Raw genomic sequence first — 12,437 nt, forward strand, 5'->3', positions numbered from 1 at the left:
AAAGCTGAATCTTGTTCCTGAAATATGGTCGTCCCTCCACTCGGTAGTTTCTGAGTGCTGCTGTGTGCCAGGCATTACTCTAGGTGCTGGGACACCTGGCCCTTGATGGTGCTTATGTATTATTGAGGGAGGCAGTGACTGCAAGGAGCAGGGCTAGTGAGAGCATGCTATTTTTGATGGGTGGTCAAGCAGTCTCTCAGAAGCAATGACATTTGACCAGTCACCTGAATAACATGTATGAGTGCACTGTGCATCTCCTCGGGAAGCTCCAGGGTAAGGGTAGGGCACAGACCTTGAGAAGGAGGTGGCCTGTCAGGTGTGAGGATAGCAGGAGACACAGGCAAGGAACAAGAGCAAATGAGGTCTAACTGGCATTCAGGACTCTCAGCAGGTACTTTAGGTGCTGAAGAATGTCCGTGTGTGTTTGTATAACTTTCATCTTGCGTATATAGACATACACACACATGCACGCACACACACGCACACACACACACGCACACACACACATCATCTGTTCATACGGCTGTGCGGCATTTAGCTCTCAGGTAGCTAAGTCCTCTTGCTTTTTATCTGTTTAATATACCTGATTCCTGTTGCTTCAAAGCCGAGCTTTCAACTCTCATTTTTCTGCACAGAGGGATCTGCCCTAACGGAACCTTGGAAGTGAAAGTCTAACCCGTGGAAGCCTCCAGCTGGCTAGCCACACTCAGCAGAGAGCGGAACAAGCTGACGGATACCGCTTCCTGGGACAGGTGCACGCAATACACAGAATGGACAGCAGGTGGCGCTGTATTATTCCTTATGAATCTTCTCAATGTGGCTGGGAGAACTGGGGAAATTGCGTGGGAATGTTTCCCTTCTCTTCTCTTGTTTGGTCTTCCTGTGCTACAGGGTGCAAGTGATGTGTGTGTGTGTGTGTGTGTGTGTGTGTGTGTGTGTGTGTGTGTGTGTGTACACCCACACGTGTGCACACATGCACACATGCTGATCACTCTGACCTGCCTCTAGCATTTGTTCTGAAGACCTACATGTCATATTGCTGTTTGTCTGAAATGCTGGGCTTCCCTGGTGGCTCAGTGGTAAAGAATCTGCCTGCCAGTGCGGGAGACACAGGTCCGATCCCTGGGTTGGGAAGATCCCCTGGAGAAAGCAATGGCTCCCCATTCCAGTATTCTTGCCTGGGCGATCTCACGGACAGAGGAGCCTGGCGGGCTACAGTCTGTGGGACAAGAGTGGGTCACAACTTAGCAACTAAACCAAACCTGAAACATTAAAAAAAGATACCTAATAGAAGAAACAAAAGAAATTCAAAGTGTGAAGATAAGATCCTGCAACAGAGTATCTTAAACTTCACTGGGCTTGAGGCTCATACTCAGCTGTTGAAGGCAGAGTAAGTCACTTTAGGCAGCTGTCACTTTAGGCCCTGAAGAATGTCCATGTGTGTCCATATAACTTCCTTCTTGCATATATATACATACATACTTACACACAAACACACATACACATTATCTGTTCATACAAATGTGCAGGATTTAGCTCTCAGATTGAAGCCATACTTCCAGAAATTTTAGTCCAGTAGGTCTGGGAAGGGAATCAGGGCACTACATTTTTATCATTTGATTCCAGGGCAGGAGGCTCCTTAACCACATCTTACAAAGCCTAGGTCTGACATTCTCTGGCCAATAAAATGACTGTGTGATAACAACAAAGCTACAAAGGTTTTCAAGAACTGATCACTTTACCCTAAGCTGGAGTCAGAGAGATATCTGTAAAGGACATCTTGGTAACAGGGTAGTTGAGGAGAGAGGTTCAGGAAGTATCAGAAACACCCCCCTCACCTTTTTTCCACCTCCTATTCTGTATGTTTGCAAAATCTTCAGTGATTTTTTTTTTTTTTTAATGCAAGACTGGCTGAGAGAGGGCAGCTTTCTGAACAGAAATCTGCATGTCCTCTAAATTCTCAGTCCCATGCAGCTGAAGGCAAACCTGGCTGCATCCCAGGTCTCATTAGTTTGCAAGCTAGCAGAGAACAGTGAATGCATTCCCCAAGAGATTCTCCGCTGTCAGGATACAGTAGATTACCCAGCTGCCCCCAGAGAGCCGCCCAGCCCTATGTTACAGCAGGAACATCATCTCTACTTGCTTCTGATGACCTTTGCAAGCCAGTACTTAAGAATCTTTGATTTAGAATAAAAGCATATTTCTGAACTGGAAAGAAGAGGTAGTGTGTGTATAAGACAGGCTGTGTGGCTTTTAGGAAGAGCCCTGGGTACAGGGGAGGAGGACTGGGTGAGAGGGTAGAGGGCAGGCTAGGGGAGCTGAACTGAGCTTTTGCTCAGAACCCACTAAGTACTAATGCACCTGCTGCATCATAATGGAAAATCAAGCTTGGCCAGTTGGCAGGGCACAGCATAAGATGCTTTATAGAACCTTTGGGAAATAAGACGTGCATTTCTTATGTAATGGAGGAGAAAAACTAGCTTCAAAGCAATGCAGTGACTTGGCCAGGAGTTCAGGCCAGCATCTCTACTTAACAAGGGCCAACTTGTGCAGTGCTGGCTTCTATTTTTCCTACAGAGCCATATATCCCTTCTGTCACTGAGGCACTCAAAACTGCCATGCTACCCTCCACATTTCAGATTTGGGGGAATGGAAGTCAATTATGATTTATCATGAATTCCTCTTAGTATAAAATAGTGTCAAATCACAGTACTTCTTTAATCTTTGTTTTTACCATCTGAAAGAAAGGCCAAATGTTGCCCAAGATGGTAGATGTGTGAGGATAAACAAAGATGTTGATGCGTGAATGCTAAGTTGCTTTAGGTGTATATAAATCTTAGCAGTCCTATGGACTATAGCACGCCAGGCTCCTCTGTCCATGGAATTCTCCAGGCAAGAACAGTGGAGTGGGTTGCCATGCTCTCCTCCAGGGGAATCTTCCCGCACAGGGATGATACCCATGTCTCTTATGTCTCCTGCATTGGCAGGCAGGTTCTTTACCTCCAGCACCACCTGGGAAGCCCTAAAAAATGTTCACACATACGGCAGAACACAACGGGTCCTTTAGGAGAGAAGCCCTAGCAAAGCTGTTAGAACCTGCTGGCACTGCTCATGTTGTGGTTTTTAAATATATGTGAGAAAATGGAAACATAAAACATAATCCTGCTTTCATACAATTAGTACAAAAGTTAATTTTTATCCCCAAGACCAGGCTTAGAAAGGGGTCCCCTGATATGAGTCCTGCTTATTCGATCACTCGACCCAAGATGAGTCTGATAAAATTAGAATCAGAACACAACACTTTCCATCACAGATCATCTGCTACTGAGGTTGAGGTCAAATTGCTCAAGCCATTCAATCAGCCTAATGAGATGAAAAGAAATTGCAAGTGAACAAATGGCTCGTTTCTTTCAGAAATCTTGGCTTCTGCAACCCTTCATCTGGAGCAGAGGTGAACATGCTCTTTTCCTTCCCAGGATTCAGTAAGCCCAGGAGAGAGCAGGAGAGGGAAGTTCCCTCGTGGGATATGACCGTATGTAGGGTAATGGAGAGTCCACAGGGCAGATTGGGGCAGGGAGCTGTGGTTGACTATGAGAGACCCTGAGAAACTGAGATGGCAAGCTGCTGCTGAATTTTAAATCACTATTGACACATGCTTAGAGTCTAGGGATGTTTGATACACATATGGGGTATGGAATATAATAACTGTGATTCTTCAGGAGAGTAAATCTCTAACAAAACCTCAAAGAATAAGCTGTGTGGAATGATAACTGCCAGGTAGGCAACCATTCTCAGCTGTCATTTGTGTGGCAATTTATTTTTGTTACTATTAACAAAGGTTTGTGATGTAGTTTTAAAATATTTTGGGCTTCCCTCGTGGCTCAGCTGGTAAAGAATCTGCTTGCAATGCAAGAGACCTGGGTTGGGAAGATCCCCTGGAGAAGGGAACGGCTACCCACTGCTGTATTCTTGCCTGGAGAATTTCATGGACTGTATAGTCCATGAGTCGCAAAGAGTCGGACATGGCTGAGCGACTTTCACTTCACTTTTAAATATTTTAGGATTACTCCTAACATATTATCACTTGTGCCCCCATAAATACTGAAATATAGAGAAGAATTACCTCTTAGTAAGCAGCAACTCCAGGAAGACTGTCTAGGACAGCTCAGGAGCAGCAGTCAGCAGGAAGGGAGCTTGAACCTGTGTAGTTGAACAGCTGGGGAAATGCCCTGCCTCTAACCTACATGTTCCTTTGGGATGATGTACAAAGCCATGGAGGGGAATAAGGGCTGATGGCTTCCTCTGACCCCCAGCCTATGCTGGCACCTATAATAACCTAGTGACCACGGGCTAGGATTCCAGAGGCAGGGAGAACTGAGTCTGAAGCCTGGCCCTACAGACAGTAGGCCTGCACCCTGAATGGGCAACTTAAGCTTTCTGAACTGCACAGTTCTTTGTAATGTAGTCTTCCAGGGAGTGCCTACTTGATAGGGTTGTTCTGAAAAGAAAGGTCAAACACATAAAGAGTAGGTTTAGCACAAACCCTGGCACATAGTAAGAGCCTAACTAACATTAGCTGAAAGGGGGAGGTGGCATTGGCACAGGCGGCACCTTGCAGAACTCTGCCTAAACTCAAAGAAGGACGGATGGGTTTCTCCAAAGCCCTTGAGTCTTGAGTGTACAGGAGATGAGGATCACGAATGACTGATAGAGCAGGCAATCTCAGTACTCTTGGGGACCTCTAAATTGCCCTGTCCTCCTGCTGGACCACAGAAGCTTAACAAAGAGAGTCTACTTGGTCCCTTGTGTAGTCAGTTTGCTTCAGTGGGCAAGGGTCAATTAAGAGGCATGGAATACGGCCCAGCCTTAATACTCCTGACCTAGAACTTGGAATTTAAACAGGATCATTCATATAGAGACTAACTTTCATTTGAAAGTAAACCATTTCTCCAGCAAACTAAGTAGGTCCCCTATCCTTCTTTGGTTTTTCCAGTGGTCATGTATGGATGTGAGAGTTGGACTGTGAAGAAAGCTGAGTGCCAAAGAATTGATGCTTTTGAACTGTGGTCTTGGAGCAGACTCTTGAGAGTCCCTTGGACTGCAGGGAGATCCAACCAGTCCATCCTAAAGGAGATCAGTTCTGAGTGTTCATTGGAAAGACTGACGTTGAAGCTGAAACTTCAATACTTTGGCCACCTGATGCAAAGAGCTGACTCATTTGAAAAGACCCTGATGCTGGGAAAGATTGAGGGCAGGAGGAGAAGGGGACAACAGAGGATGAGATGGTTGGATGGCATCACTGACTCAATGGACATGAGTTTGGGTTAACTCCAGGAGTTGGTGATGGACAGGGAGGCCTAGAATGCTGCAGTCCATGAGGTTGCAAAGAGTCAGACATGACTGAGTGACTGAACTGAACTGAACTGATACTTTTTTGGGGACAACCATACAGACTATACCAAAGCCTTTGACTGTGTGGATCACAATCAACTGTGGAAAATTCTTAAAGAGATGGGAATACCAGACCACCTGACTTGCCTCTTGAGAAACCTGTATGCAGGTCAGGGAGGAAGAGTTAGAACTGGACATGGAACAACAGACTGGTTCCAAATAGGAAAAGGAGTACGTCAAGGCTGTATATTGTCACCCTGCTTATTTAACTTATATGCAAAGTACATCATGAGAAACGCTGGACTGGAAGAAGCACAAGCTGGAATCAAGATTGCCAGGAGAAATATCAATAACCTCAGATATGCAAATGACACCACCCTTATGGCAGAAAGTGAAGAGGAACTAAAAGCCTCTTGATGAAAGTGAAAGAAGAGAGTGAAAAAGTTGGCTTAAAGCTCAACATTCAGAAAACTAATATCATGGCATCTAGTCCCATCACTTTATGGGAAATAGATGGGGAAACAGTGGAAACAGTGTCAGACTTTATTTCTTTGGGCTCCAAAATCACTGTAGATGGTGATTGCAGCCATGAAATTAAAAGACACTTACTCCTTGGAAGAAAAGTTATGACCAAACTAGATAGCATATTCAAAAGCAGAGACATTACTTTGCCGACTAAGGTCCGTCTAGTCAAGGCTATGGTTTTTCTGTGGTCATGTATGGATGTGAGAGTTGGACTGTGAAGAAAGCTGAGTGCCGAAGAATTGATGCTTTTGAACTGTGGTGTTGGAGAAGACTCTTGAGAGTCCCTTGGACTGCAAGGAGATCCAACCAGTCCATCCTAAAGGAGATCAGTCCTGGGTGTTCATTGGAAGGACTGATGCTAAAGCGGAAACTCCAGTACTTTGGCCACCTCATGCAAAGAGGTGACTCACTGGAAAAGACTCTGATGCCGGGAGGGATTGGGGGCAGGAGGAGAAGGGGACGACAGTGGATGAGATGGCTGGATGGCATCACTGACTCAATGGATGTGAGTCTGAGTGAACTCTGGGAGTTGGTGATGGACAGGGAGGCCTGGAGTGCTGCAATTCATGGGGTCACAAAGAGTCGGACACGACTGAGCGACTGAACTGAACTGAACTGATACACCCTAGCATAAGAGGCACTCACAGCAAACCTTTTTTTACCAAACACAGCTTAGGACTCACCTTTGTTTCATTAGGAACCCTCTGAATTCCTCAATGGGGAAAAACCTTTGTCACTTTTTGAAACTACTTCTTAATGCAGCTTCCTCTCCATTGTTTACCCTCTTTTGCTCTATACCACTTTCTAAGACCAAATCATCACAGAGCAAATCTAGGAAACATACTTAAAAGAAAGGAAAACAAAAGTCTAACATGATTATTATTAGTGAGATAAAACAAGGAAAGAGAAGAATAAGCAGATGGGGTGAAATCCTATTACTTGTGATAATTTGGATTGTTCTCAAACATCTCTGACCCAAAAAAACCCTCACAAATCCATATTAAACCAACCAGCTCAGCAGGTTGCTCAGGCTCAGCATAGACAAGCAGTACCATCTCTAAGAAGTGTCCAGAAGAGGCAGAATCAGTGCAAGAGAACAGTCTGAAGCAAACCAGAGTCCAGACCTTTCAGTCATGCCCTGGTTTCTTCTTGCTTTCTCTGCACTCTGTCTCCTTTACTCAGCTGCTAAAATAACTAAGGGGCTTCTTCTAGATACCTGATTTTGGATTATATTTTTCAAAGGACACAATATGTAAGATATGTCATAAACCAACAACAGTAATAACATACAAGTTACATGTAAGTACAGGACGGCGCTGTCAGACCCCAGACTGTTGTCCACCTGCACGGTCACTCGGAAAATGCCCACATTGTGATAGACATGTTTGATCCCATCTTCCATGGAGCTGAGGTTGACATAAGACACTGCGATGCCATCCCCGAAGTCCACCTGGATGAGTGTCCTCTGGACGTCACCCTGAAAGACAACACCAGAGGAAGGGGGGTCAGTGCATGGCTGTTGCTTCTCCAGGGCTGAAGCGTATCAGAGCCCCAACTCAGGAATAAGGCAGCCTCAGTTCTGTCCTGCAGCTGGGAGCCTGTGTCTGTGTGACGGGATCCCTGTGAAATTCCCTAGGAGACAGGAGTTTACGAAGATGGATACCCTCCAAACCTGAAAGGTACCAACTCCCAAAAGTTCTAAGGTTTGGAATATTGTTTGATTATCAGCTTCAATTTGATATTCATTTCCTCTGAAGGCTTTGTTTACAGTCTGATCATCCACATGAATAAAAGGTTTACATACACAGTTTCAAAAATTCAGCCTACCTGACACTGTCAAGGGTCACTTCCCATGTGCTCAGGGTCCCCACATTTCTGTCTTTATTTCTGGTTCCCTAACTGTTTTGGAGAAAGGACAGGGGACACCTTGCCTGACACTGGACTCAGCCCTATTATTACTGATAGTTAAGATAATGATGGCTAATTCTTTTATACTTCAGTGTTTTCTACTATCAAAATGATCTCACTTTATTCTTTATGGAATCTCAGTCTGAAGAAAAAAGCAGGCAATGTTTGTCCACTTTACAGATGAGGAAGCTGAAGTGAAAGAAGGTTTAACCATTTGTTCAAGGTTACTGCAGCTAGTTAGCTGCAGCAGTCTTGGGACTTAAACCCTTCTCCTTGGACTTGCATTTAATTCACTATAGGTGGGTTAAGCATTGACAGCTCCTCTGGGCTCAAATCCTGTCATTTCATTAACCAGCTGGATGACTCATGTATGTCAAGCAGTCTCCTTTGGTCTCAGTTACCTAATCTGTGAAATGGGCATATTAGTGTCTTCCTATCTTAACTCAAAGAGTTATTATAGAAGACATGTGAATAATCAGTAACCTGTACAATATGATACCAAAATGAATGACTGTAAAAACAATGCAGCTATGAAAGATCTGCTATATCCCTTTTAAAGCTTGACTGAAGTCATATGATTCTAAATTTCCCACAAGTAAGCAGGAGAAGATAAAGTCTGCTTTATAAAATCCCAGACCTGCTAAAAAAAAAAATAGCTTGTGGAATTAGTTGAGATTCTTAAAGAACAAAGTTTCTTAGAAAAACTGACAATACCCAGCATCCCTCACAGATAACTCATCCTTTAACAAGTTGTGTGTGTGTGTGTGTGTGTGTGTGTGTGCACGCGTGCATGTATCTGTTTTGTTAGCTTTCTCCATTTGGGGCAGAGTGGGGGAAGAAAACAAAAAACCTTTGAACTAGAAATGTATTTTCGATTAAGTAAGGTTCACACGGCATCATATTTTTTGAAAAGGGCAAGTTTAAAATGTTGACATTTAAAAGATTAATTCACAGGGAAAGGAAAAGCAGTTCAAATCCTATGAATCTATGTGACCTACTCTTCTGATTTGTGCCCAGCCAAGCATTGTGTGAGGATGTACATGGCAGCTAACCCTCTATAAGTACATGGGCACAAATCTCCCCTAGGGTGGGAAAAAAGAAATCCCATTCAAAATTACAAAACAGATAACCACAAGTCCAGGTGTTGTACAATTACCTGAATTCCCTCCGCTATTAAATACAAATGTCAGCCAAGCTTGCTGACTTGTCCTTCACTTGGACAACCAAACTGGACTGACCAGTTTCTCATTCTGCTTCTGGGCAGTTTCCTCCCGTGTTTTCTGGATTTTCAACAGAGCTGCTGCTAGCCAACCCTAGGTTGGGCATGGAGGAAGAACCCATATTAAAATCTACTACATTTTGGAGGGGGGATAAGTGTCTCAGGGAAATACCAGAAGTAGCTAGGGTTAACCAGATTATCTATGGGATGAAACTAGCAATATGGTTTCTGAGAAAGAAAGAGGCTGAGAGACAGAGAGGGAAAGAAAGTTACAGGGTTCTTTCTGGAGATAAGAATGGCCATAAGGCAGGGTTACCAACTGCAAGAAGACAGAAGGGAGATTCGTGTCTCTGCTGATTCCACTTCAGTATCTGCTGAGAGAGAGCAGCTACAGACATGCCTGGGGCAAGTACAGCTCTGGCTGTCTCAGATGGAGTCTACCTTGCCTTGGTCTCTCTGTCTGGTGTTCATCACTCTCCTACGGACCTGGACTTAGACTTCTTGTCAGTTACTTGAAGCTCCTTCCAAGTTCTGCCTGGATATCTCCTGTCTGACAGCCTGATAGCATTCCTGGTTCTCCAGTGCTGCTGACAATGCTCCCTGTCTGGATCACAGGGGAAACCAGGGAGCTACACAGCGTTTGGGTTAGTGCACCAATAGGGCTGCCATTAGAGCTGAGGGGCCAGGCTTTGAGAGAATAAGGTCAGGTACAAGGATGGAAGGTCCGTCTAGTCAAGGCTATGGTTTTTCCAGTGGTCATGTATGGATGTGAGAGTTGGACTATAAAGAAAGCTGAGCACCAAAGAACTGATGCTTTTGAACTGTGGTGTTGGAGAAGACTCTTGAGAGTCTCTTGGACTGCAAGGAGATCCAGCCAGTTCATCCTAAAGGAGATCAGTCCTGGGTGTTCACTGGAACGACTGATGTTGAAGCGGAAACTCCAATACTTTGGCCACCTGATGCGAAGAGCTGACTCTCTTTTGAAAAGACCCTGATGCTGGGAAAGATTGAAGGCAGGAGCAGAAGGGGACAACAGAGGATGAGATGGTTGGATGGCATCACCGACTCAATGGACATGAGTTTGGGTAAACTCCGGGAGTTGGTGATGGACAGGGAGACCTGGCGTGCTGTAGTTCATGGAGTTGCAAAGAGTCGGACATGACTGAGCGACCGAACTGAACTGAACTGAACTGAACTGAACAGGGATGGAGACACAGATATATAGATATAAGTATATTAGGTTACCACACATCTGAGAGCCCCTGTGGATAAAGACGTGGGATCCCCCAATCAAACATGAAGTCCCCAAGGCCTTTGATGTGGGTGGGTGCAGACCTCTTAGTACTCTGCAGTACGTGCCGAGAGAATCCAGGGGCCAAGTCTCACTGGTGATTCATCCCTGTTGTTGCTGTTTTGCCCACTTGGGTCAAGCACACTGGATCTTGTGCTTTCAGGGGCTCTCAGGTGCTTGGGAAGTCTAACACAGCTGTAGCTGCATCACTTTGGGGCTTACTGTCATCAACCTCTAACTTTCTTGGGCTGCTATTACCATCTCAGGCAGGGATACCAATTCCTTTCAGAAAACAAGAAACAGGGCAAAGAAAAGAATGCCTAAGTCCTAGGTCACCATTTGATTAGCCATGCCTGCCTTGCTTTAATAGGCTTTCTGGTCATTCATTCATTCAGCCAGTTGACAGATATTTTTAGGTGTCTTTCTTGTGTCAGGCCCTAAATGTGGAAAATTATGCCAAGAAATTATAATCAACCAAACAAAATAGATGTGGTCCCCACTTTCTTGAGCAAAGAGACTGCTAGTGAGATAAATAGACTTCAGTAATTATGCAAATAAAAAGTTATTCTAGGGGATGATGTGAAAGAGAGATCCATGGTGCTGTAAGCTTGTATAGTAAGCTTGTTTGGTAGGGAGAGGTGGAGAGTTGAAAATTTGACCCAAATGAGAACTTCAAGAAAGGCTACCCAGAAGGAGTGATATCTGAGCTGAGAAGACCTGAAGAAAGGAAATTAACCAAACAAAGGACATGAGCAGGTGATATGGAGGTGAGGAGTCCAGGCAATAGGGGACAGAGCAAACTGGATGTGCAAGGGCCCTGTGGCAGAAAATGGTGGTACGGTTAAAGGAAGCTGATGATATAGATACAGTAGGAACATGTGAAATTAGACGGGAGACAATGACATTCCAGGAATTGTGGGCCAAGTTTCTGACTTCACTATTTCTCTTAAAAGCAATGGGAAGAACTCAAAGTGATTGAAGTCAGAGTTTGAGGGAAGATGACAGGATAATATTTATAATTCAAAAAGATCACTCTGACTATAATATGGGGAATGCATTGGAAGAAGGCCCGAGTATTCCAGGAAGCCAATTAGGGGATAGTTCAAGGTAGATGATAGGCAGATTGATATATGAGTTGCAACAGGAAATTGCATTCACCTTCCTGCCAAAAGTAATTCCCATAGTTTACTGGTTTTGAAATCAGTGAATCTCAGTCTTTGATAACAACACCTCTTATAGAAATTAAAAGAAAAAATAATCTGATACCCAGTTCACATCCAAGCCCACCTCCTGGTTTGGGGCCTTTGGGGAGGATGCTCGGTCCTGCTGTGGCCTGAGAAGGTCCCCAACTGATGCTGGGTTGCACCAAAGGTTGAGGAACACTAGTTTAGACTGTTGAACATTAGGTTTTCTTGCGATTGAATTCACCTGAAGATGAATGTAGTGCAGCACAAGCTGATGCCATTCCTATCACACCTTGGCATAATAGTCAAAGTTTCCCAGTATGTTTTAGGGTTCTGAGTGCTAAGAGTGAGCTAACAGAGGCAGGAATGGAAGGACTAAACTCACAGTTAGTGACTGATGCACAATCACAAAAGTCCCACAATACACTCAGTCAAGGTTAGTCTCTGGGAAAACAAGTGGCTGGATAATATGAGGGTAGCTTGTATAAAGAGCTGAGATGTGTCCTTAAGGGCTGGCTGCAGTCTCAGGACCTAACACAGATGATTCTTTTCTGTTCAATAAATTTTGAAATTTTACAAAAAACAAACAAACAAAAAAACATGAACACTGTACATTTCTAACTTGTTTGTTTGGCTGTTGGGACTCTGGGAGATAGCTAGGGCAGATGCTATTTCTATCTGTGACACCAGGAGACTGGAGCATGGACCGGTTAAATGAGATGCCAGAAGTCCCACAGCTGGTGAGAGACTCAAAACAGGCCTAAGATGACCTGTGGTTTAACTTATCTCTGCAAAACAGTCCTTCAGGAGTTTCTTTAATTGGAATTTATTTGTGACGCCTTTCAGAGAAAGAGAGGTGATAACAAAGGCAAGCTTCACTTTCTTTTCTTGTTAGATTCGATTCCTAGCATTGACCATT

The 12,437-nt window shown here is 44.3% G+C and overlaps 1 protein-coding gene across 1 annotated transcript in view; it reads right to left on the reverse strand.

Annotated features, from left to right (window-relative positions):
- Positions 1 to 12,437, reverse strand: part of SORCS1 (sortilin related VPS10 domain containing receptor 1) — a 578,854-nt gene that overhangs the window by 48,688 nt on the left and 517,729 nt on the right. Inside the window, exon 19 of the mRNA XM_052660872.1 lies at positions 7,207 to 7,393. Coding sequence (XP_052516832.1) covers positions 7,207 to 7,393 — 187 coding nt within the window. The remainder of the gene's footprint in view (positions 1 to 7,206; positions 7,394 to 12,437) is intronic.

Source organism: Budorcas taxicolor, chromosome 23, assembly GCF_023091745.1.
Source record: "Budorcas taxicolor isolate Tak-1 chromosome 23, Takin1.1, whole genome shotgun sequence".
Classification (NCBI taxonomy): domain Eukaryota; kingdom Metazoa; phylum Chordata; class Mammalia; order Artiodactyla; family Bovidae; genus Budorcas; species Budorcas taxicolor.